Source organism: Mesoplodon densirostris, chromosome 3 (genome assembly GCF_025265405.1).
Source record: "Mesoplodon densirostris isolate mMesDen1 chromosome 3, mMesDen1 primary haplotype, whole genome shotgun sequence".
Taxonomy (NCBI): domain Eukaryota; kingdom Metazoa; phylum Chordata; class Mammalia; order Artiodactyla; family Ziphiidae; genus Mesoplodon; species Mesoplodon densirostris.
In genome coordinates this window covers 281,022-307,583 of record NC_082663.1, presented here as the reverse complement: position 1 = coordinate 307,583, position 26,562 = coordinate 281,022, and the positions used below count along the sequence as shown (strand labels likewise).

Below are 26,562 nucleotides of genomic sequence, written 5' to 3'. Positions count from 1 at the left end.
GCGGATGTCCCCACTGCAGGGCTTCCTTCGGCAAGGTGCAGGGCCCTCCCCATTGTCCCCACAGCAGGTCCCCTGTAGGACAGAGACCCTCCCCCAGAGGGACACAAGGAGGGCCTGAGAGGCCTGAAGGCCTGACCCCAAGTCAGAAAGCTGGTCACAGCCCCTGGTCTCCTTGAAGCCTCCGAGGACACGGCGTCCGGCAGTGAGCCCACTGCTGACCTGGAATTACGTGCCCTGGACCCCACTCGGGAGGTGCCACTGGCCGGTGGTATTGACTTTTAATTTTAAAGTAGTATAATTCAAAGCCACTCTAGGGGCTGTCGCTTTCAACTTCCACTAGGAACAGACGAGCTGGGAAGAGCGGCTGCCCACCTCACACAAAGCACCGCACAACCCGTGAACTTCCCCGTTTTCCTGAGCCCATCGGAGAGCCAAGTCCCGGGGCAACGGTAACCCGAAATCCAGGGAAATACAGGCGCTTTCGGGGAGGAACAGGACACCGTGGGAACGAGAAGGACTCAGACAAAATTCAGGCCCAGTCCTGAATGTGGGCCAGTGGGATATGCAGGACCCCTGGAGGCTGCAGAGGTCGGGAGATGGGGTCTGCAGGGGCATCGCAGCTGCCCACAGGGAAAAGGGGGCTGGCAGGGGGAGGGCGCCAATTCCCAGCACCGAGGGCCTGATGAGGTCCTGGTGCCACTGGGGGAGGACGAGAAAACCCCTCTGCCCCGGGAAGGGGGCCCAGACCACAGCTGGGGAGGCTGGGGTGCCGAGGAGGCCCCACCCCAGATGCAGGAATGCAGCAGCAAGGGTCCCTTAGACGGCTCCTTGAGGGGGCTGCCTCTGTGTGGCCTGCAGACCACACCTGCCCCCTCGCCTCCTCCTGGAAGCCCACCAGCCTGCACAACCCTCCTGGTGACCCCCCGCATTCCTCCCCCCGTGGCACCCACCATTCTCTGCCATCTTCCAAACCTACTTTTCCAGAAATGTTTCATGAGCTTGGGCCTCCAGCCATAGGGGGTCTGGGTGATGGACACCCAGTAAAAGAGCACGATTTACTAGGGGGACAGACCTGGGCTGAGCACTGGGTGAACCCCAGGCCAGGCTGTCAAAGCTCAGCCCACGAACCTGTGGGGGGATGGACACAGGCAGGTGTCACAGGGAGCAGGGACACCGCCCACCCCCAGGACCAAGCCCGGCTGTGCAGACACAGATCCCTGTGAACTGGGCCTTCCCCAGGAGGCAGAACGGCTTTCCACGAGGGACAGCTTGACACACTCAGGTCTGCACTACCAACAAGGGCCCAGGCCCCAGCGTGGAGCAGGACACAGGTGAGGGGCCCGGGGTCCTGCGGAGTCAGACAGAGGCCGCAGGGAGCCCAGACCCCTGTGCAGAGGGTGCACTCAAAGGGTGCTCTCAGAGGCCAGCAGCGGCAGGAGGGGCTGGGCTTCCTGCTCCATGAGAGGAAGTGAAGGACAAGGTGGGCCCTTTGGAGGGGCCGGTCGGCGCTGGCCCAGCTGGAGGGCACAGCGGGTGGAGCTGCTGGCGGTCCCTGGAGGGTCAGGGTGGAAGGCAGGCTGAGTCCTTAAGAAAACTGCCCTCCCTCTCCGGGGGCCGAGAAAGCCAGCAAGGCGCAGGGGCTGTCCCGCCTCAGACACGTCGGAGTCACGTGGCTTCCCGGGCCCAGCAGCAGGGCCGGGCGGCGGCGCGGGCCTGGGTCCCCGTGGTCGCAGGGCTGCAGCCCCCCCAGCTGGCCATGCTCACCACACCCCAAGGGGGGCGTCGGCCGTGGGAGGCTGTCCCAACGCCTTGAGACGGAGCAAGAGCTCAGCAGTCTGCCGCAGTCCCCACCACCGGCCGCGGTCCACGCCTGCCCCCCCCAACACGTATGCCACCTGCTCCCAAAGACACACAACAAACTCGTGATTTTGGAAGACGCTCAGACGTAACTGAGGGGTGACGGCAGCAGTCCCAGGCCTGAAGCAGAGTAGTGACAGCCACGTGTCTTCCTCAGGGGCTCAGCCAGGCCACATGCAGAGTAAGGCTTGGCCTGGGGCACCGGATGTGGGCAAGTACCCGGAGCTACTGCAAGGATCCGACACAACAGGCACCCCCGTGCAGAGAGGGGCCGGTGCCTGGCCGGAGCTCCCAGCATCCCCAGGGCCCTGGGGCAGGGGAGGCCAAGCAGGGTGAGGTCTGGCCCCAGCCCCGTCCCCCAGAGCCACTCGTGTTGGTCTGCATTCAGCGCTCCGCCTCTAAATGGTTCCCCAGGACGAGAGGCGCCAACCGGCTGATCCTAGCAGAGCCGGGTGGGACCCAGGTGAGGTCCAGGTGGGCACAGGTGAGAGTCCTACCTTGGAAGAAGCTCTTCACCCGGAGGTAACTGACGCTGAGGCGCAGGACCGAAAGCTTGTCCAGCTTAGAGGTGATGTCGGGGGGCAATGGCAGCAGGCTGGCGAGGCGGTCCAGCTCGGCGTTGAGGCGATCCCGGTGTCTCTTGGAAGGGTTCGACTTCTCGGCGCCCATGGCGGGCCTCCTGTGGGGAAAGATGACCGTCAGACTGGGGCTCCCAGGCTGAAAGCCGTCCCAGGTGGTGACCTCAGGAGGAGCAATCAGCTTCAAAATGCAGCCGCCAGACGAAAACGTGCCCATCCCCGAACTAAACCATCGGCCACGCCAACCGTGCCAGCCACTGGACCGCAATAGTGGGAGGAAGCACAGAGAGACAGGGAACGGGCAGCAGGAGAGTGTGACCCCAGCACGCTTCCTGGCCTCTCTGTGCTAACTCCCCCGACGCGGCGGAAGGACACTGGCTCTGGCCGCACCGCTCACCTCGGCGTTCCTCTAGGGCCCTCAGTGCAGGTGTAAGCGGCCCCTCTGGGCCTCAGTTTCCCACTACACAGCAGGGCTGAAAGGTTCTGAGGCGAAGATGATGGAGGCGGCCCAGGTACCGCGGCGCTGTCCTACCCACCCCTCCGAGGCCCCAAAGTGCGGTGGCCAGGGCCCCGCCACAGGCCTGCTCTCCCCACAGAGGGAGCTGTCCCTGCCCCGGCTTCCCCACCCACCACGACCCCGCTCCTGGGCCCTCTCAACCCCGGGACGACGGTGCCCTCCCCCGCCCCGCCCCCACCTTCCTAGAAAGCAAAGCCAGGACGTCTGGGGAGGGGCCGCTGCCCCAGGCCTGCCCATCCCTGGGTCGGGCTGCCAGGCCGGAGGCTTCCTGCTGCTCTTAGAGGCTCGGTACTCTTTTGTCCGGAAGTTCCTATTTCTCTACCGTGTGTTCACTCCTACGAACGTGGAAAGCTGCCTTACGCCATCCTTTCTGTCAGAAGCCCCAGGGCTCACCCCCCACCCACGCTGTCGGCGCCGAGGCCACACAAAACCACACAAGAGCTGCAGCTCCAATCCCAGAAGCGGCTTCTTTCTTTTAATGGAAATGTAATTCACATAACATAAAGCTGTTGTAAAGTTTTGGCATTTACCACATTCACAGCGCTGTCAACCTCTATCAAGCTCCAAAATATTTTCTTCACCCCCAAGTCACCCCCCGCCCGCCCCACTAAGCAGTTTCTCTCATCTTCCCCTCCTCTCAGCCCCTGGCGGCCACAATCGCTTTCTGTCTCCCCAGGTTTGCCCATTCTAGACACTTTGTGTCAATGGAATCAGACTTTGCGTGCCTGGCCTCCTTCACGGGCCATCAGGCGTCAGGGTTCATCCACGGCACAGCCCGGGTGGAGCTTCACTCCTTTTCCCGGCTGTGTTCCACGGCCTGGATGGACGCACCTGCTCATCTGTTCACCAGTCCACGAGCGCTTGCCTTGCTCCCACTTTATGGGTATTGTAAACCCTGCAGCCGTGAACTTCAAGTCCACACTTCTGCTTGAACACGTGCTTCCGGTTCTCTTGGGTATAAGCCTAAGAGCGGGACAACGGCTTAACCTGGTGGTTCTAGGTTTAACTTCAAGAGGGGCTGCCAGACTGTCCTCCACAGCGGCTGCGCCACGTCACGCCCCCAGCCACACTCCGCAGCCTCGCCAGCACTTGCTATTTTCCTTTTTTAAAATAAGACCCATTCTCATAGGTGTAAAGCAGTATCTCATTGTGGTTTGATTGGCATTTCCTTAATGACCAGTAAAGTCGAGCATCTTTTCACGTGTTTGTCGGCCATCTCTTTATCTTCTTTGGAGAAATGTCTACTCAAGTCCTTTGCCCATTTTTGAATTGGGGTGTTTGTTTTTCTGTTCTTGAGTTGTAGGAAATCTTTATATATTCAGGATACTAGATCCTTAACAGACATACAATTTGCAATTATTTTCTCCCATTCTCTGGTTATCTTGCCACTTTCTACTGTTTCTTTTTTATTTTTTTCCCCTCATTGAGGCTCCTACGCCAACATTACTCATGCTGCTAGCCAAAATTTAAAGGGTCAGGAGGCCTGGGGAGACTGAGCAGACCCCGTGTGGACTGGCACTTGACAGGCAGAGGAGAGGCCCACCCAGGAGTGAAAGACACTCGAAGCCGCCCCAGAAAACAAGGTAGCACTGAGGGCAGGTGTGGGGGCCAGAGAAGGGGAGAGGGCGGCCCGGCTCAAATCTCACCTCTGGGTAGACCTGTGGGGAGCAGTCGCCCCTCCCAGCCCACGTGTGCCTGGGATAGTACGAGCCGTGACTGTCCCCAGCCCGCACCCCTGAGGGGCACCTGGGGGGGACACTCGCAACTGAAGAAACAGGTGCTGGAAAAGCTCTAGTCCTTCCAGCTTTCTCAGACCACCTGGCTGCCCCTCCACGCAGCCCCCCTCCAGTTCTGAGCACCAGAGCAAGAACCTCCCCGCCCCCGCCAGGTGAGTGAGAGGAGCCACGTGGAGGGAAATGCTCCCCTGAGCTGGCCTCTGGCTCAAGCCCAGGGCCACAGGGAGGAAGCTCCAACTCCCCAGGGTGGAGACTCGGCAGGAGGTGAGGGGACAAGGACCACCAGCACGGGAGGCGCCTGGCCACTCGCTGACAGGAGATTTACAAAGGAAGCCAAAAACATAAAACACCTGGGACAAGTCCAACAGAAGACATTCCAGACGCCTAAACGGAGACTATAAAATAGTGCTGAGAAAAACTTAAAGAGACATAAACAAACAGAAAGACACGCCACATACATAGACTGTAAGACTCAATATTGTTAGGATTGTGTTGCTCCCCCAAGCTGATCCATGGACTCAATGGAGCCTCAACTGAAATTCCAACAGGACTTTTTACAGAAATGACAAGGAGTCTAGACTTTACGTGGACATGCAGAGGACAGAGAATAGCCAATCCGAGGGCAAAGCTGGAGGCCTTGCCTGACTGACTATAGGCCTCTCTGAAGCTGCAATGTTCCGAATGCTTTGGTATTAGAGAAACGATGGAAACACAGATCAAGGGAACAGAATAGAGAGCCGAGAAACAGACTCACATTTTTTTGGTCAATTCATTTGACCCAGATACTGAGGCAATTCAATAGGGAAAGAAAGTCTTTTCAATCAATGGTGCTAATCAACTGGACATCCATGAAAACAAGTAAACATCAGCCCTTACCTCACACAATACCTGAAATTAGCTCAAAATAGATCATAGACCTAAGTCTAAAATGTACCATGAAAGTTTACAAGAAAATACGCGAGAAAATCTTTGAGACTTCAGAGTAGTCCTGGGACTCTTAGGACACACACTAAAAAAAAAAAAAACTTGTGAAAGAAAAAAATGATATATTGATCTTTTTCAAAATTTTTTTAATTGTCTTTGAAAATCACCATTAAGAAAATGAAAAGGGGAGGCATAGATTGGTTAAAAATATTCACAACAAGAGCCTGTATCCAGAATATGTAAAGAAGTTTTACAATTCAACAAGAAGACAAACAGCCCAATAAGAAGATAGGCAAATTATTTAGAAAACTCTTCACCAAAGAAGCTGTATGGACGGCAAATAAGCACCTGAAAGGATATCAACACCATTAGTCACTAGAGAAACACAAATTAAAACCATGGTGAGCTACCACCACAACCCATCAGAGTGGCTGAAACCAAGACTGACACCCCAGGCAACGCTGAGAAAGTAGAGGAATCACACGCTCAGCTGCCAGGAATGTAAACGGTGCAGCTGCTTTGGAAAATGGTCTGGTGGTTTCTTAAAAAGTCAAACCCTCCTCTGCTGTATGTGTGACCCACAATCCCACTCCTAGGTGTTTACCCAAGAGAAATGAAAACATTACATCCAAAGACCCGTATGTAAACATTCACAGCAGCCTTATTTGTGATACCCCAACCTGGGAACCCCCCAAATGTCCACCTGAGATGAATAAACACACGTGGCTCATCCACACAACGGGCACCACTCAGCGTGAGAAGGACATACTCGGCACACACACCACGGAGGACCGACATCATCTTGACAAGGGAGAGAAACCCCACACGGTGTAGGGGCCCATTCATAGAAAATTCCAGGAAATGCAAACCAGCCTACTGGACAGGAGCGCAGGCAAGGTTGCCTGGGACGAGGCTACTGGAGGAGTGACAAGGGCACAAGGAACCTTCGGATGTGACAGGAGTGTCTGTGACCTTGGCTTCGGCAATGCTTCTCGGGTGATTACACATCTCAGAACCAATCAGACTGTGCACCGTAAGTACGCGCAGCTCTGCATGCTTCGGTCACAGCCCAATCGAGACCAAAAATGCAGACGAGGGGGGAGCCCCACTGCTCACACACCTCCGAGCTCAAGGTGCCCATCCGCAGTGCAGGGACCCACCGCTGCGGTCACGCCCCAGCCCTGAGGGCCTGGCAGAGGGCAGGTTCTACCCTGGGGTTCTAGCAGGTTCCATCTCCCGGTTCATGCATCACAGGCTCGCGGCTTTCACGGCCCATCCACGGAGGATGGGGCCCATCCACGGAGGATGGGGCCAGACCACAGTCCACAGCCCTCGGCGAGGCAAGGGGGCAGTACTGCAGCTGGCCCGTGGGGCTCGCACCCCAGGAGGGGCCGTGGGCCCGGGCACCTGCACATGTGCGCACTGCCGGCAGCTCCTCTGGCCTTTGTGATACACTCAGACAAGCCGGCATGGCCACGTGCCCCAGAGGGTCCGCAGGCACAGCCAGGGGAGTGTGTTCAAGTTAATCCACTGTCTTTCACTGCCCCTCAAATCACGTCTAAGTGCCCAATGCCATTACAAATCGGTGAGGAAAACACTGATTATCGAATAGAAGTATTAGGAAAAACCAGTGGCCACAGGGGAAAAGAGAGAGCTTCAGACCCACACTTCACACCAGGAAACATTCCAAGTGCTCAAAATTTAAATACATATATTAAGGAATCCAAAAAATTTAGAAGAAATCCTGGGGAAATTCTCATAAACTTGAAGCAGGGAAGATCTTTCCAATTGTGACATAAAATTAATTAGCCACAGAAAGTAAAAGATGAATAAATTCAACTTCATAAAAATTAAATGCTTTCTGCACTGCAAAGAACACCACAAGTAAAATAAAAACTGGGGAAAGGTGTGTGAAATACATTTAAGAATTAGTCTCCCCAATGTACAACAAGCTCTTACAAATCAAGAAGCAAAAACATAAACAATACAATAGAAAAATTATCAAAAGTGGTCAACACAGACAGTTCACAGAAAAGGAAATACAGTGGCTGCTAAGCCTCATGTATGAGGAGAACATGCAAATTCACCAAAGTCTGAGGCACACCGTGTGCCCGGCAGGGCATGCCTCCAGTTCCGGCCAGTTTGGCAACACCTATGAAATCACAAATGCCACACTCTTGGCCTGAGCAATCCCACTTGCAAGAATGCATATGCCTGTTGGGTCTGGCCTTGATTTACCTGCTTGCAAGCTAGTAACCTGCTGCTGTTCACGGATCTTGGCAGAAGGCGTGAGCCTCCACGGTCAAAGACAGGAAACTTACTGCTCACAGCATGGCAGGCAGTGCCAACCTCTGTATGCATCACTGACCCCAAGTCTGTGAGGGTGACACAGAAGGGGCCAGGCAGGGGCTGCGGGCACAGGGTTTGTGTCAAAGCCGAGGAATCCACCACTTTCACAGTAAACAGTTAACAAGCCTGCTCGGGCCCGCGAGGGAACGGCCAGCACACAGCCACGGCGGTGGCCTCTCCAACGACGAGCACGAGTCCAACACCAGGCCCGAAGTCACTCAGCACAGCGGCACCTGTAAGCCAGTCGGAACGGACGCTGGTGGAGGGCTAGTGACAACAAATCACGGCATGCCCCGCACAGCTGGACAAGGAATCTATGAGGAGCAATGTCGAAGGTGCACGGCCGTGTGTGCGGACGTGGCCCCTTGTGCACAGAGGCAGGGAGCTCCTGTGCTGCACACCGTGTTTGCTGATTTGTGCGTTAATGCTCTCAGGCCCCCAGATCCCAGTGTACACAGCCCCCCAGATCCCGGTGTACACAGCCCCCCAGATCCCGGTGTACACAGCCCCCCAGATCCCGGTGTACACAGGCCCCCAGATCCCGGTGTACACAGCCCCCAGATCCCGGTGTACACAGCCCCCCAGATCCCGGTGTACACAGCCCCCCAGATCCCGGTGTACACAGGCCCCCAGATCCCGGTGTACACAGCCCCCCAGATCCCGGTGTACACAGCCCCCCAGATCCCGGTGTACACAGGCCCCCAGATCCCGGTGTACACAGCCCCCCAGATCCCGGTGTACACAGGCCCCCAGATCCCGGTGTACACAGCCCCCCAGATCCCGGTGTACACAGGCCCCCAGATCCCGGTGTACGGTGTACACAGGCCCCCAGATCCCGGTGTACACAGGCCCCCAGATCCCGGTGTACACAGCCCCCCAGATCCCGGTGTACACAGCCCCCCAGATCCCGGTGTACACAGCTGCCTCTCCAGGTACTTCTTTTCTTATTTAAGGTGACAAATGTTCTCAGCAGAACCAATGAGCTCAGGACATAGGCCCCCCGCACCACCTCCTCCTGGTGCATAGCTCTGCCCCCCGCATCTGCCCCCTTTCACCTGCAGACCAGGCTGAACACCTCCCTCAGCACCCTGGCTCCATCTCAAGGCCCACAGCTGCCACACAAGTGACTCAGGTGACAACCAGTTTCCAAAGTCCAGCCTCACCAGCCTTTGACACCCATCCTTGGGACTGGAGGTGCCCGCATTCCTGTCGACTTCTCATGGCGTCCTGCAGCCCCTGGGGGCCCGGAGGGTGGCCTGGGTCCCAGAAACCCAGATCCCCACATAGACACTACAGCAGGTGCACACACACACACACGCCCACACCCAGACAGGGCTGTGTTACACACATGAAGCTACATCACACATTCACACATCTGTATTACACACACACAGAGGCTCACACACACATACACACACATACACACACACAGCCCCAGCCACGGTGGACCTGTCCCAGGACGGAAGCAGCCCTGCCTGCAGGCCACCCGCTTCATGGCCCCGAGCCCCACTGGCCAGCCACGGGCAGGTGGGGGATGTGAGCGTGGTGCTGTGCCCCGGGGCTGGCGGGTGCCGTACCTGGGGTTCCCTGTCCCCACCCCACTCCGTCTCCCAGACGCCCCAGGCCAAGAGGACGAGCCCCGGTCTCCTTTCGCTTAGGGTGAAGCCCAGAGGCACTGTGGTGCTGCAGCCAAGGATGAGGCTGGGGTCTTACCAGGGCGGGGGAGGGGTGCCCTGGGCCAGACCTCAGCGTCCAATCAGGGCTGGGAAGGCGGCCCAGGGTCCCATCTGTGCTCCCGAGCACCAAGAGTGTCCCCTGCCCGGCCCGGCCCCCGTTGGCCCTGCGGGTCCCCGCACTCTCAGGAAGGCTTGACCGAAACCTCGCCTCACTCACTTTGTTTCTAAAATTCACTTTTTTCAATGAAAACACAAATGCTTCCCCTCCACCAGTAACAGTCAGCAAAACCAGAAGACGGATACTTTACTGTTTCTGAATGGGCTTCCTTCTTTTCCTCCCGGCATACAGGCACTCCCCCGGCGGAATCATCGTCTTGGGCCCTAAGGAAAAAAGGGGGATCAAGTTGGTCACACTGAAGAGACCCCAGTGCCCCCATACCCCCCCCAAACCACCAGGGCGGCGGGACCAGCAGCGGAGCCCCGACAGCGCTGGCTGAGCGAGATGCCCGAGGGCATGACCGGCCCGGCGGGGGTGGGGGGCGGAGTGGGGGATGGGCGGGGGGGTTGGGTGTGTGTGTGTGTGAACCATCCCCTCCTTAGCCCAAGGTTGAAGCCGGCTCATGACCTCTCCCCTTCGATGGGTGGCCTTGCGGCCGCCAGCCTAGCCAGAGAACACAGTCCTGTCACCACACTCCTGAGACGAACAGCCCTGTGCTGGGAAAGCTTCTGGCAGGTAAACACCCTGAGGCGCCAGAAAACAGGAGCCACTCCGCAGGGTGTCTGAGAGCAGGACGCGTGGCCGTGGGCACCGAGGACCGTGTGCTGGGTCAGGGTCCCGGGCAGGCAGGCCATCCCAGTGCCGTCTGCGGCCACGCTGCCCCTCCCACTCCTCCCCTACGGCCTGTATTTCTAGGCACACAGGCTTCCTCTTTTCTACTAAAATCTCTCTCCACTCCACAATGCTGGGCTTCCACTTTGGCCACTAACTCACAGCTGCACTGAGCCCAGCTGACCATGCCTGCTGGCCTCCACCAGCAGTGTGGACAGGGACACTGCAGTCAGTGTCTGTGCCCTGAGGCTGGTCAGCTCGCCCATCACCTCAGGGAGTGCATCAGAATCTTAATTTTCCCGTGCAGTGAGGATGTCTGAGCCCTCACAAACATCCTGCAGACCGGTGACCCCTCAACACCAGGCTCTGGGCCAGCTGACCCAGAGAGGAGGTTAGGAGCCCTCCCCTGGCCTCAAGTGGGTACTACCTGCAAGAGGAAGCAGAGTCAAACACTCGATTTCCACCCTGTCCAGAAAGTGCAGTGAAAATACTGGAAACATGTCATGGATCCACTTGAAGTATAAGAAACACACTTTGACTATTGACATCAGTAGGTAAAGTAAATGGATCAAAAAGATACACTAATCAAAAGTACAGCTGGAGTAGCTGTGTGAGTATCAGACAAAGCAGACTTCAGACAAAGGAATATTACCAGGGACAAAGAGGGATATTATAAAAGAATAAAGGGGCTAATTTTCCAAGAAGACATAGCAATCCTAAATGAGAATGCATCACCCACAGCTTCAAAATACAGGAAGCAAAAACTAATAAAACTGAAAAGATAATTCATTAGTAACTTCAACATCCCTCTCTGAGTAATCAATAGAGCAAACAAACAGAAAATCACAAAGGATATAGAATATCCAAACAACAACAGATGTAGACTAATTGAAATATATAGACTACTCCAGCCAACAACAGCAGAATACACATTCTTTGTACATGGAACATTCATCAAGATACACCATATTCTTGAACTTAGAACAATCCTTAACAAACTTAAAAGAATAAAAATACAAAGTATGTTCTCTAACAATAATGGAATTAAGCTAGAAAGATATATGGAAAATTCCCAACTATTTGGTAAGCAACCCATTTCTAAATAACCATGGGTCAAAGAGAAAGTCTCAAAGAAATTTAGACATATTTTGAACTGAATGAAAATGAAAATACAGCATATCAAACTCTGTGGGATACAGCTGAGCAGTACTTTGATGGACACTGATAACATTAAATGTTTATATTAGAAAAAAATTAAACGTTTCAAATAAGTAATCTAAGCTTCCACTTTAAGTAATTAGAAGAAGAGAAAACAAATCCAAATCAAGCAGAAAGGTGGAAATAGTAAAGAGGAAAAATCAATGAAACTTAAAATGGAAATACAGAGAAATCAACGAAACCAAGAGTTGGTTCTTTGAAAAGATCAACAAAATTGATAAACCTCTTGCCAGACTGATCAAGAAATAGAGAAGATATGAATTACTAATATCATGAATAAAAGAAGGGACATCACTACAGATCCCACAGGCATTAGAAGGAAAATAAGAGAACACTGCCATGAACTGAGCTGTGTGCCCACCAAATTCATATGTTAAAGCCCTAATCCCCCATTTGACTGTATTGCAGATGGACCTTTAAGGAGGTGATTAAGGAGAAATGAGGTCATATAGGTGGAGCCCTGATCTGATAGAACTGTTGCCCTTATAAGAAGAGGAAGAGAGAGGAGAGCTGTGTCTTCACCGTGTGCAAGCCAAGAAGAGCGCTCTCATCAGAAACCAAATCAGCAGGCACCTTGATCTTGGACTTCCCAGCCTCCAGAACTGTGAGAAATAGGTTTTCATCGTTCTTAGGTGTTGGTTAAGCCACCCAGTCTGTGGTAGTTTGTTACGGCAGCCCAAGCAGACTAAAACAAATACTATCCCCACAAATTCAACAATTCAGATGAAATGGACCAATTTCTTGAGTGACATAAACTACCAAGCTCACTCAAGAAAAAACAGATAACCTGTTTAGCCCTGTATTTATTCCAACAACAACAAACAAAAGCAAAAGCCCAGATGGATTCACTGGTAAATTCTACCAATTTAAGGAAGAAATAATACCAATTGTTTGCAGAAAACTAAAAATAAAATTAAAAACCGCCAACTCATTTACAAGTTCAGCATTACCCTGATACCAAAACCAAAGACATTTTGAGAAAATGATGGACAAAAATCCCTCGTGAACATAGGCACAAAAATCTTCAATTAGATATTAGCAAATGGGATCCAACAATATGTAAAGAGCACAACACATCACAAATGGGGTTTGCTCAAGGAATTCAAGCCTGATTCGACATCCAGAAATTGACCAGTATAATTCACTTTATTAATAAATAAAAGAAAAAAAATATACGGTCACCTCAACATACATAAAATGCATTTGACAAAATCCAAATCCATGCATAATAGTAAAAAAACCTCTCATCAAACTAGGAATAGAAAGGAACTTAATTAACCTGATAAAGGACATCTACCAAAAAATCCTGTGATGTTAGCTGACATCACACCTAACAGTGAAAGACTGTATACATCCCCAGAGATCATGAATAAGACAAAGATGTCCTCTATCACCATTCCCCTTAATGTTCACAGACAACAGGATGGTACATACAGAAAATTCCAAAATTTGGCTAAGACAAATCTTTTATAACTTATAATAATTGAGTCCAGTAAGGTCACAGGGAAAAAGGACAATATAAAAAGTCAATTGTTTATATACACTAGCAATGAACAACTGGAATACACATTTTTCAAAAACCATACTGTTTACAACAGCACCAAAATAAAAATTAAATATTTAGGTATTTCAATAGGTTTAATATGTGTAACTGGGGCCCTAAAGAATAGGAGGGTAATAGAGGTGACAGAAAAAATTTAAGTAATAATAGCAGAAATTTGTCCAAACAATGAAAACTATAAACCTACAGATTCAAGACATCAATGAACCCCAAGCACAAGAAACAGGAAGAAAACTACACCAGGCACATCATAATCAAATGACTCATAACCAGAGATAAATAGAATAATCTTAAAAGCCACCAGAGAAAATAGCATTGGGTACAAAGAAACAAAGATAAGTATGACAGCAGATGCCTCCTGAGGAACACGTAGACGAGGGGACAGCGGAGCAGCATCTTTAAAGCACTGAAAGAAAAAACCTGAAACGAGAATTCTGAACCCTGTGAAAATATCTTTCAAAAATTAAGGCTAAATGAAGACTTTTTCAGACATAAAAAAGCTGAAAGAATTCATTGCCAACTGACCCACACTATAAGAAATGTGAAAGAGTGTCTTCAGGCCAAAGGAAAATGATACCAGATGGTAACGTGGATCCACAAAATGGAACAGAAAGCACAGGAAGTGGTAACTGCATGGGTAAGAATGCAAGTCCTTCTTACTATCGAACTATCTCTGAAAAATAATTGACTGTTTAAACAACAATGACAACAATATGTTGTGGGGTTTATAACCTACGCAGATGTCAAGGTTTGGCAACCACAGCACGAAGGCCAGTAGTGGGAGGTGGTGGCACCCCACTGGGAAGCGGGGCTGGACCCTTCGAGCATTTCTCTTCTGTAGCGAGCGCAGAGTGAGGGGCTTCTGGTTCCCGTGCGTCTCCCGTGTCTTCTTGTTCCTGCTCACCTCTTACGGAGGCTGGGACACGGGTTAGAGCCCTGGTCTGGGAAGATCCCACGTGCCGCAGAGCAACTAAGCCCGTGCGCCACAACCACTGAGCCTGTGCTCTAGGACCCATGAGGCACAGCTACTGAGCCCACATGCCACAACTACTGAAGCCCATGCACCTAGAGCCCATGCTCTGCAATGAGAGAAGCCACGCGAATGAGAAGTCCACGCACCGCAATGAAGAGTAGCCCCGGCTCACTGCAACTAGAGAAAGCCCGCGTGCAGCAATGAAGACCCAACGCAGCCAAAAATAAATAAATTAAATAAATAATTTTTTTTTAAAAAAGCATTGAATAAAGAGAAATGTGGCCCAAGAATAAACATCATGTGGTCAACTGATTTTCAACAAAGCCATTCAATGGGGAAAGAACAGTCTCTTCACCAAAAGGTGTTGGCACAAATGGACATCCAATACCAAAGAGTGAAGCTGGACCCCTACCTCACACCCTTTACAAAAACTAACCGAAGTTAGTTAAAGACCTAAGTGTAGGAGCTAAAAGGAAACATAGGGCTATATCTTCATGACCTTACATTTGGCAATGGATTCTTAGATATGTCACCAAAAGCACAGGTAAGAAAAGAAAAATGAGATAAATTGAACCCCATCAAAATTTAAAACTTGGGCTTCAAAGGACACTATCAAGAAAGTGAAGAGGGCCTCCCTGGTGGCGCAGTGGTTAAGAGTCCGCCTGCCGATGCAGGGGATACGGGTTCGTGCCCCGGTCTGGGAGGATCCCATATGCCGCGGAGCGGCTGGGCCCGTGAGCCATGGCCGCTGGGCCTGCGCATCCGGAGCCTGTGCTCCGCAACGGGAGAGGCCACAACAGTGAGAGGCCCGCATACCGCAAAAAGAAAAAAAAAAAAAAGAAAGTGAAGAGACAACTCACAGATGGGAGAAAATATTTGCAAATCATATATTGGATAAAGGTCTGGTATACAAACTACATAAAGAACTCTTAAAACTCAACAACAGGGCTTCCCTGGTGGCGCAGTGGTTGAGAGTCCGCCTGCCGATGCAGGGGACACGGGTTCGTGCCCCAGTCCGGGAAGATCCCACATGCCACAGAGCGGCTGGGCCCGTGAGCCATGGCTGCTGAGCCTGCGCGTCCGGAGCCTGTGCTTCACAACGGGGGAGGCCACAACAATGAGAGGCCCACATACCGCAAAAAAAAAAAAAAAAACTCAACAACAAAAAGACAAACAACCTAATTAAAAATGAGCAAAGGACTTGAATAGACCTTTCTCCCTCCAAAAACATACAAATGGTTAACAAGCACATGAAAAGATGCTCAACATCAATAGTCACTAAGGAAATGCAAATCAAACCCACAACAAGACACCACTTCATACCCACGACAATGGCCATAATATTTTCTAAAAAAAAAGGAAAAAAAAGGAAAATATCAAGTGTTGGTGAAATTGTGGAGAAACTGGGACCCTTGTGCTGTGCTGGTGGGGATGAAAAATGGCACAGCTCCTGTAGAAAACAGTTTAGTATTTCCTCAAAAAGTTAAACATAGGGTCACTCCACGACCCAGCAATTCCACTCCTACGTCTATGCCCGAGAGAACTGAAAACATATGTTCAAACAAAATCTGGCACACAAATACTCACAGCATCATTATTCACAAGAGCCAAAAAGCAGAAACAACCTAAATGCCCATCGACTGATGAACGGATAAACAAAATGTGGTCCATCCATACAGTGGACTATTACTCAGCCATAAGAAGGAACGAAGCTCTGATGCACCCTACAACACAGATGAAGCTTGGAAACATCATGCTATGGGAAAAAGAAGGCAGACACAGAAGGACACATATTGATTGCATTTATATGGAATGTCCAGAACAGGCAAACCCACAGAGACAGAAAGTAGGTGAATGGTTGCCAGGGGCTGGAGGAAAAAAGAATGGGGAGTGACTGCTTAAAGGGTATAGAGTTTCCGTGTGGGATGAAGAAGATGCTTTGGAATTAGAGGTGGTTGCTGCACAACTGTGGCAATTCACCCAACAAACACCACTGAACCTTACGTGGTCACGTGGTTAGTTTTACGTAGTGTGAATTGTACCTCACTAAAAACAAAGCACACAGATTTGTATATAAATATAAATTAAACGTCTGGAGTGGCAGGAGAGAACCGTGCAGCGGGGCTAGGAGCGCCTGTGGGGCATTGGGAGAGGAGAGGCAGGGATGGGTGGCAGCTGCGGGGCCCTGGGGGTCAAAAGCTGGTTTTTAAGCTGCTGGGGAGGACGTGGCAGAGGAGACAGGAGAGCTCTGGAGAGATGGGCTGGGGTGGGTGAGCACGGATAGGGCCCCGGTGGCCGCAGGCTGGAGCAGGAACGGGCGGACGGAGGCTTCGGAAGGGTCCAGCCTTCTCGGCTCTCCCTGAGCCACGGCCACCAGGCCTGCACTGCTCTGGGAAGCTGGAACCCGGCAGGCAGGGCATCCCATCTGAGCTGCAAGGGCTTTCAACTCAAGCAGGAGAGGCCGAAGCCGGACCCAGGCCTGGCCCCAGCCTGGGGGGAAACCGGTCAGGGATGCTTCCCCACACACAAGAGGGGCCGGACACCCCTCAGGATCACAGGTGAGGGGGCTGGCTGACCTGTGCCTCAGCCCCAGGAGGCCCATCCCCAGCACCACCATTCCCTGAGTGAGTCCGAGCTCAGAGCAGGGGTGGTGCGGGCTGGAGGCGACAGGGAAGATGAGCAGGGGCCGGAGGGCAGAGCTGGCCCCTCACTTTCCTCCAGCCAAAACCCCCTCCCCACAGCAGGAGCCGAGACTGGGTCCAGGCTCCCGGATGCGGGCCCTCCCCAGCCGCGCACGTGGCCTGCCAGCTGGCCCACAAGGCCCGTCCTCCCTTGGTGGAAGGGGCCTAAAAACACGGGCTATGGCGAAAAGCACCAGGGCAGATAAACACTCTCCAGGTACCCCTTCGGGGGTGGGGGAGAAATCAAGGGGGCCAGCCGTTGTCCCCTGGAATAGCCGTGGCTTGGGGTCCAGTTCCTGCCAATTCCTGCCTAGGAATCCTAAATATGGGCTCCATTTTACTAAATACTGTGCGCTTTCCTCAAAAAGATGAAGCCCTCATCGGACTGGGCCAAACTCCCCACAGAGATGCGCCACCGGGGCAGCACGAGGGCCAGCCCCCCAGCAGCTCTGAGCTGACTGGGTTTCTCAGAGAAATCTGAACTTTCATAAGAACCTTTTATGGTAAAACTCATAGCTGACCATTTCAGAAAACACACATAAGCAAAACATAAAATCGTCCCATGCCATGTAGTGGTGCCCTCGGCTCCCGCCCGGCATGTGTGCCCCGTCCACAGGGCCGCACGGCTCTGGGACTGAACTGAGAGGGAAACAACGCACGCGGTTGGAGTCCAGACTGCCCGGTGTCCACCTGGAAGTCATCATCCGTAAACAGGCAGCCTGCAGCCACGGCTGCTGGAGGCAGCACAGCCCCCGTCAGGGCCACACTGCCCACCGGCTGCTCAGCTGCCCACGAGCGGGTCCTGAGGCCTCCACTGGGATTGGGCGTGGGCCCAGGAGGCTGCAGAGGGCAGGCTCTAGGCCCTGATGGCGGACGCTGGGTGGAGGCCAGCCGGTCAGAAGCCCGCCTCTGCCAGAGGCCCCTGGAGAGTGTCCTGGGTGGGCTGGGCTGCTGACCAGGCCGGGAGAAGTCCAGTTCACCACTGTTGAGTGCCCAGAGCGAGGGGGCAGATGCCCAGGGCACACACTCGCGCAGGCCCTCTGCGCCCGGCCCCTCGAGGACCGGAGCCTGTGGCTGGTCACACAGAGGCCCCGCGTGAGTCACAGGGCGGCCACAGCTGGAGACCCACTGGATGCTTCCAAGGGGGGCTGACGCCTCCGGCCCCAGCCCTTCAGACCAACCAGGAAGCAGACGAGGAACCCAAGGGCAAACTGCCCAAGGCCTCTGACCTCTGACCCTGGCTAGTCACCTGCCCTGTGGGCAGCCCCCTCCCCAAGGGGGGGGTGTCACAGCAGCAACACCGGGTCCCTGAAGTGTTGAGGGCCTGTGCCTCTCACAAAGTATCCACAATCTGGGATTTTCCGCCTCTCAAAATAAGGCTTTAGGGAAAAAAACTTTCTTGGTGCCACTAACTGAAACCCAGTGAATTCCTGGAACACGCGCCTTCCGCCCTTCCAGAGTGTGAGAACCAAGGCTGGCGCTCCTGGTCCCGAAGGAGGGGGCTGAGCTGTGCACCCCCAGCTCTGGGACCCCCCGGCTGGGGGCCTCCCCTCACCAGCTGCCCTGGAGAGGGCTCGGGAGTCCAATTCAAAGTCCCCCCCACGCCCCCCAGCATCTGCCCCAAACAGTTCCGAAGGAAACTGGGCCAAGAGCAAAGGGCAATTAGGCCAACTCCCCCAGCGCGGGGGTCGGACGCTCCCAGGCTGGGAAACTGAGGGACCGCAAGCAGTGAAAGTGGACTGGCTTTCCTCAAAAGCCCTGTTTTTAGTTTTAGGTGAGAAGCTGCCCGTTGGACCCCAGGGGCTGGCGACGTGAGGATGGGGTGAGTGGGGTTGGAGGGGAGAGGGGGATGGGGGGGCCGAGGGTGCGGGGGCCTTGAGAAGATGGCCCTGCGCTAGGGTCTCCCTCGCGGAGTTGGACCTGCGGAGCACGTCCAGCGCACTTACCCGGCCGGCGGGGCGCGGAGGCTCAAGCGCGCCCGCGGGAGGTGTCCGCGGGGACAGGGAGCTGTGGCTGCGCGGCTGCCGGCGCTCGCATCTCGGGGACCAGGCGGCGGCTGTGGCCGCGGAAGGACAGCCCCACCCCGGCACGCGAGCCGCCCCGCCCCGGAGACGACCGAGCCCGGGAGGCGGCAGGGGGCGCGCGCGCGCATCTCCGCCCGGCCAATGGTCCCCGGGTCTGTGTGCACCACCGTGGGGTCCTGCCCTGCGCCCCTCGCGTCCCTGTGGTCCCCGGGATCTCTGTGCGCCACGGTGGGGTCCCGCCCTGCGCCCCCCACCCCGTCCCCGTGGTCCTCCGGATCTGTGTGCGCCACGGTGGGGTCGCGCTCTGCGCCTCTCGTGTCCTCGTGGTCTACCCAAGGGTCTGTCGGCTCCAGGGTGCCTGTGCCCCTCGAGGCCCCCGTGCTCCCCGCGGGAGCCCCCAGACCCTCTGTTCCTCGCCCACAGTCGCGCGCCCCCTTCCACCTGCGCCCGCGGAGGCCGAGCGCGCACCTGCCCGCGGGGCGGATGTGCGGGGCCCAGACTCCCCTAGCAGCTGGGTCCCGGCGCCCGGATCCAAATGTGTAATGTGAGCGTAGCGTGTCCTGCTCCGCCTGCTCCAATTAGGTTGTTGCTAAAATCAAAGGGTTTTACAGTTTAAAAATATTAATGTAATACTTTTAACCCTGCACCTTCCTGGAGCCGCAGGGCAGCTCGTGGAAGTCTCATCCCGACATTTCTGGTTCGAAGGAGCCAGGCCTCCAGTGAGGCTTTTTCCACCCCTCTGGCTGCTCCTTCCCCCTCCTCCACGCGGACCATCCGGCCCCTCCCCTCCTCCGTCCAGGAGGACACGTCCAGACTTTGAAAGCTCCCCTTCCCCCGCTGGGCTCGGACACGCCCTGAGCCTGGCCTCACATCCTGGGCTTTCTGCCCCAAGGCCTGAGGGGACCCCCGGAAACCTCGCCCAACTGCTGCCACCATCCTTGCCCCGGCGGGGGTGGGGTGGGGGCTTGTGCTGCCCCCTCATGTCCAGTCCCTTTGCGGTCCCCAGGCAACCCCTCAGCACCAACCATGTCCCCACCCAAGCCCCACCGGCCGCTGCCAGCCCCGTGGGATCTCCAGCGCTCGCTCGCACCCCACGGTCAGTCACAGCCAAGGGAGTCATTCCTGGCACCTGCCCGGCTCTGAGCAAAATCCTGCCCCCATCCAAGCCCCAGCTACCTTCCCCAGCCTCACAGACCAGCGTGTATGCCTCAGGACCTTTGCACTTGCTCCCACTCCGAGAAGGCTCTTTTCCAGATACTCGCAGGGCTAGCTCTCTGATCCTGTGTCCTCAGAGAGGATATCCACCTCAGTCAAAGGCCACCGCTGTCCATCTCTCCCTGCTCTGCCTTTTGTTGGGCATATTCCTGCCTGAAATTATAGCAGGTGTTTCTTTGCTCCTGTGTCTAACAGGTAAACTCACCAGGTCTGTTCACCTCTATCCGAGGAAGAGCAGGGCATCTACTGCAGAACAGGGGCTCAAAAGTGTCAGCTGAGTGAATGGTCTTATACTATTTTTTGACCTGGAACAACATGCAGCTGTATTGCTGTATTTTTTAAGTAGTTAAAATCAGCAGTTGCACCTTGATCCAATTTTTGTAAAGTGCAATATGCACAGAAAAAAATCTGAGTGAATAACTCAGGTTATAGGTGAACTTTAATTTTTTACTTTTTAAAAATGTCCACCATTCCTGACCATTTTGCAAGAAACATGGAGTGCTTTTGTACCATTTTTGTAGTTTTTTTTTCTTTTTGCTAAAAAGAATAAGTGAGCATGTGTATGACGTTGGGAGGGCATATCTTGGAGTGGCAGAGGTAAGGTGGGTCCACCCTGTCAAGTCCAGGCCTATAAGGGAACCCTCAGACCCAGGAATATGGGCAGAGACACCTGGGTGGGTGCCCCGAGGATTTGCAGCTTTGTAGTCAGAGCCTGCATCCCCTGCATGGGAAGACAGAGCCTACGTGTCTCAGGGAACCCCTTCTAGCCTGTTGTCTAGGCATCAGTCACCTCCACCCACCCAATCCCCTCGGGAACAGCCTGAGCAAGATGCCTCTTTGCTTCTTGCTGCCACTTCCCGGGGCAGGACAAGGGCAGGTGAGGCTGCGCAGCCTGAGGTGCAGGAGCAACCAGTGTCCACTCCCCCTCCTCCCCTCCAACCCACCTTGGCTGTGCCTGTCCCCAAAGCCTGTAGTCTCTGTAGACCCGGGGGCAGTCACTGGGACTGGACACGAAAAGGATGACCCTTGCCAGGGAGGTGCCACCTGTGAAGTCCCAGGAATTCAGGGTGAGCCCCCTTTGTGGGAGACCTTGGGCGTTGTTCCCACCAGAACGTGGGTGACTCCAGGCCCCCCAGGCAGCATTCCCACGAGGTCAGCCGGACACGACTTCCCTCTGAACTTTCTGTTCACACAGGTCCTGCAGACACACAACAGTTTGCAGAGTACGTCTGGGCGTCCCCTATTTTCTTCTCCACCGTGACCACCCTGACCCAGCCCCGCACCGCAGTGTTTCCCCTCTGGGGCTGCAGCTCGGGAGGCCTCCTCAGAACCCCCCTCCTCTCTGCACTCGGGACCTCCAACTGCAAGTAGGCTCCGTGTTGCTGCGTCCTGCCACACCGCCCAAACTTCTGACCAGCTGGGGACAAATTCCTCTTTCCTGGATCATTTGTCCTCCCAGGGTGGGAGGGTGGCCGACACCTGGCAGGAAAGAGAGCTTGGAAAAGAGACAACACCCAAGGTGCCCCCTGGCCCTCACTGCCCACCCTGAGTCTCCACGTCTGTGTCTCAGATGTGGCCATCCTGGGAGCTCAGGGATGTGACCGCTACATGAGCTTGACTGCCATCTGGCTCTGCCTGCCTGTCCCCTCCCTTCCTCCTCCACACCGTCCCCCCAGGACACGCCAGCCGAGGGCTGTGCTGTCACCCTGCAGGTGCCTAGCGCAGGTGTCAGGCCGCACGGTCCCGGGGGGACAGCTGTGTTGCTCGGGCAGTCCTTGTTCAGGTCTGTGCTTTCTCTCCCCCACCGCACTTCGCCTGGAGGGCAGAGAAAGATCTGGAGCATTTTGTCAAGAGCCGCCGCTGCCCTTGTCTCTGTGGGCCGTCCCTTGAGGGCCCCTCCCGTGTGTGCACAGCCAGGCAGGGCTTCCCACTCCTGGGAAGGCTGCCATCATACAAGGTCTGTCAGCTTGGGGAGCCCGCCTGGCCTGCAGCAGGGTGGCGGCAGGGAGGTGCAGGACGAGGCCGCCAGGTGAGGGTGGCCGACATGCACCTGCACCCTTGAATCTGCAGGAGTGTCCGTGGGAGGCCCAGGGTTCCCGCCTGCAGGTGGAGAGGGGCCCAGTAGCAGGGGCTCCGGGTGCCTCCCCAGAGGCTCACTCCCAGGATGCCCCAGGACAGAGGCCCCAGGAGAGGGCAGGGGCCACCCAGTGGATGCCTGTCCAGAAGGCCTGGATGTGGCTGGGGGTCCAGAACTGCCTTAGAGCCAGGTGGTGCCTGGGACGCGGGCAGAGAGTGAACCAGGAGCTCTGCTGGCACAGGGACATTTGAGTCAATGAATGCGATTCAGGGGTTGTTCCCGAACACCAGAGACGTTGCTTGTGGTGGCTGGCAACGGTTGTAGATGAAGTGGGAGAAGGTGAGGTGCCTCAGGGGATGGGCAGAGCCAGGGTCCCCACCCGGTCTGAGCCCACCCTCACCTCCACCTCCCAGCGCCCTTGCCTGGTGCCAGCAGTCACCCTGAGGCCCCTGCAGACCCCAGGCCGGCCACACGGCCCCCTGCTCCCAACATCCCCTCCTCTGGGGCTCCTGTCAGCAGAAAACAAGGAGCGGGTGGGCAGGTCCCACCCCTCAGCAGACCCTCAGGGTCTCAGCCAACTCAAGGGTCCAGTGGGAAACCAGCTGCCTGCACATTCACTGCTCATGCGGCACAGAGCACGGGAAGGACAGTGCCCTCCTTCCAGGGAAGCAGCTGGCCCTGGGAGCTGTGGCCTGGCAGGGGAGCTTGGCATGGCCTGGGGGCACCCATGTGCTGAAGCTGAGCTACCTTCAGGGTCAGGATCCACAGGACCCCGTGCTTGTGAAGCGGGTGCAGCGAAGACCCTCCAGGCTCCGTCCTCTCCTCTGCCTGCTCCTGGGGCTTCGCAGGTGCTGTTCCTTCTGACTGGAACATTCTTCCCTGAATATCTGTCTTGTCATTTCCTTCAGCTTAAGGCAGAGGCCACCCCTACCGTCCCTGGCTATCTGACATTTGGGTTTATTGGGGAGGGGGGGACGCAGGAACGTTCATCTCTAACCCTAACCTGCTACAGCCTCACAGACCAGAACCAGCCATTGTGGGGGCAGAAGGGAGGAAGGGGAAAGAGGGGGAGGGGGAGGGGAGGGGAAGGAGGGGAGGAGAGGGGGAGGGAGGAGAGGGAGGGGAGGAGAGGGGGAGGGGAGGAGAGGGGGAGGGGAGGGGAGGGAGGGGAGGAGAGGGGGAGGGGAGGAGAGGGGGAGGGGAGGGGAGGGGAGGGGAGGGGGAGGGGGGAGGGGGAGGGGAGGAGAGGGGGAGGGGAGGGGAGAGAGGGGAGGAGAGGGGGAGGGGAGGGGAGGGGAGAGGGGGAGGAGAGGGGGAGGGGAGGGGAGGGGAGAGGGGGAGGGGAGGGGAGAGAGGGGAGGAGAGGGGGAGGGGAGGGGAGAGAGGGGAGGAGAGGGGGAGGGGAGGGGAGGGGAGAGGGGGAGGAGAGGGGGAGGGGAGGAGAGGGGGAGGGGAGGGGAGGGGAAGGAGGGGAGGGGAGGGGAGGAGAGGGAGGGGAGGAGAGGGGAGGGGAGGAGGGGGGAAGGGGGAGGGGAGGGAGGGGGAGGGAGGGGGACGGAGGGGAGGAGGGGGAGGGGAGGAGAGGGGAGGGGAGGAGAGGGGGAGGGGAGGAGAGGGGAGGGGAGGAGGGGGGAAGGGGAGGGGAGGGAGGGGGAGGGAGGGGGACGGAGGGGAGGGGAGGGGAGGAGGGGGAGGGGAGGGGGGGAGAGGGGGAGGGGAGGAGAGGGGGAGGGGGAGGGGAGGGAGGGGAGTGGGGAGGGGAGGGAGGGGGAGGGAGGGGGAGGGGAGGGGAGGAGAAGGGGAGGGGGAGGGGAGGGGAGGAGAAGGGGAGGGGGAGGGGAGGGGAGGGAGGAGGCCAACTTACTACAGTTATTTCCTTTGTTGCACAACCACGGCCCCCACTGAACAATGACTCACTTGCCCGGTTTTCTTTGAACCTGCCTTGTCCTCCACATCCTTTGGTGGCCCCGTGCAATGGGCCTTCTGCAGGCTCTATGAGTCAGTCTGTCTCAGTCCCCCACCCCACCTGCATGGCCCGTCCAGGCACTGCCCACTCAGCACCCTGGTCTCCTCTAGGGTGACTCCCTCTGTGTTGCTGGCGCACTTTCTCCAAGAACTTCCCAGTTAATGGAACATGGGAGGAACGCTTCTCAGAAACTGTCTCCTGTTAAGCTGACCACGGCTCCACCAAGGACTTGTGGGTGGAACCCACTTTGCCTGCTGCGTCTGAGGTCCACCCCAGCTCACCTGTGCTTCCTCCTTGTCCTAGGCTCCGGTGGTCCTTCATGCACCCTGTCCTCCAAACCTCACCTCACCAACGTTAGCTCTGGAAAAGGTCCTTTTCAGTTTTGAATTTTTATTCCTTACAGTTTTTATTCTTTAGCTTTTTCCCTTCCAGATATTCTATCTTTAATTTCTGAGTTATTTCCATTCTGTATTATTTCTTTTTTATAGAGTTGGTTCTTTTTTAATGGACACCTTGTCTTTGGTCACCTCTGAGATACTGGCTGTACATGACAGGGCTTCTGAGATGTTCCTTCTAGTCTCTGCTTTGCCCCTTTTACAAATGTCAGGTGAACTTTCCTGGGCTTCATACAAGAGGGAGGCACTGGGCCTCCCTGGTGGCGCAAGTGGTTGAGAGTCCGCCTGCCGATGCAGGGGATACGGGTTCGTGCCCCGGTCTGGGAGGATCCCATATGCCGCGGAGCGGCTGGGCCCGTGAGCCATGGCCGCTGAGCCTGCGCGTCCGGAGCCTGCGCGTCCGGAGCCTGTGCTCCGCAATGGGGGAGGCCACAACAGTGAGAGGCCCGCATACCGCAAAAAAAAAAAAAAAAAAAAAAAAGAGGGAGGCACTGCCCTAAATGGACAGAGTGGTGGGCTTGTTGGGCAGTGGGTACCTGTGGGCACGATCTCAGGTGGTGGGTTTCCCTGACCTCCTGCTCTGGGGTGAGGCGGCTTGCCATGCAGGGGCCCTCAGCTCTCCTCCCCCCCCCGTGTAGGGTCCTCCCCCCCCGTGTAGGGTCCTCCCCCTCCCCGTGTAGGGTCCTCCCCCCCCCCGTGTAGGGTCCTCCCCCTCCCCGTGTAGGGTCCTCCCCCCCCGTGTAGGGTCCTCCCCCTCCCCGTGTAGGGTCCTCCCCCCCCCCGTGTAGGGTCCTCCCCCTCCCCGTGTAGGGTCCTCCCCCCCCCGTGTAGGGTCCTCCCCCCCCGTGTAGGGTCCTCCCCCTCCCCGTGTAGGGTCCTCCCCCCCCCCGTGTAGGGTCCTCCCCCTCCCCGTGTAGGGTCCTCCCCCCCCGTGTAGGGTCCTCCCCCTCCCCGTGTAGGGTCCTCCCCCCCCCGTGTAGGGTCCTCCCCCTCCGTGTAGGGTCCTCCCCCCCCCCCGTGTAGGGTCCTCCCCCCCCCGTAGGGTCCTCCCCCCCCGTGTAGGGTCCTCCCCAACCCCTTTTGCTGCCACTGCTCTCCTGAGCCTTCCCTGGCTCTTAGGGGACTGTCAGCTTTGCCCTGGAATTTGCCCTTTCTGGGTCTTGGGGGCAGGTATTTCCCTCTCTGGTTCTTTGCACTGTTTGAAGGCAATTTCAGTGGGACCTTTGCCATCTTAAAACTTCCCTGAATTGTTGGCAGCTAGTTTGAACCTATATGAACAAGGTGAGGCCCAGCGCAGCTGGTGTGGAGTGTCATCTGGTGGGAAGAGTGGGTGGGTCAGATGCGGCCCCTGATCTCCCCACCTCTGCATGAACAGGGTGAGGACCAGGGCACCCTTCGTCCGAATCCCAGCCTAACCACCACTTACCATGTAACCTCGGCCAACTTATGGGCCCCTCTGAGCCTTCACTGTTTTATCTAGAAACCGGGTAAGTACAGGCCAATGGAGCAGAACAGAGAGCACAGAAATAAACCCACACACATACGGTCAGTGATGTTTGACAAGGTGCCAAGATCGTTCAATGGGGAAAGGACAGTCATTCCAACAAATGGTGGGGAAATGGACATCCACTTGGAAAAGAATGAAGTTGGACCCGTACCTAACACCATATACAAAAGTTACCTCAAAAGGGATCAAGACCTAAAGTAGAGATAAAACTCTTAGAAAACATAGGGGAAAAGCTTCATGGCTGAATCTGGCAAAGCTTTCTTGCATATAACACCAAAAGCACAGGCAAGAAAAGAAAATAAGATAAATTAAATTACATCAAAATTTAAAACCTTTGTGCATCAAAGGACACTATCAATAAAGTGAAAAGGCAACCTATCATAGGAGAAAGTATTACAAATCATATATCTGATATGGGATTAATATCCAAAACATATATACAGATCCTACAACTCAACAATTAAAGACGAACAACCAAT

The 26,562-nt window shown here is 55.4% G+C and overlaps 1 protein-coding gene across 3 annotated transcripts in view; it reads right to left on the bottom strand.

Annotated features, from left to right (window-relative positions):
* Positions 1 to 18,971, bottom strand: part of AHRR (aryl hydrocarbon receptor repressor) — a 73,132-nt gene extending 54,161 nt beyond the window's left edge. Inside the window, exons 1-3 of one of the 3 annotated variants that reach the window (XM_060092684.1) lie at positions 18,846 to 18,971; positions 9,946 to 10,018; positions 2,355 to 2,536 (exon numbers count right to left, since the gene is read on the bottom strand). In XM_060092684.1, coding sequence (XP_059948667.1) covers positions 2,355 to 2,536; positions 9,946 to 10,007 — 244 coding nt within the window. In that variant the 5' untranslated portion in view covers positions 10,008 to 10,018; positions 18,846 to 18,971. Of the gene's footprint in view, positions 1 to 2,354; positions 2,537 to 9,945; positions 10,019 to 17,558; positions 17,883 to 18,845 lie in introns of those variants that run through there. The other 2 variants (XM_060092685.1, XM_060092687.1) reach the window with 2 other exon arrangements.
* Between the last annotated feature and the right edge of the window lie 7,591 nt (positions 18,972 to 26,562).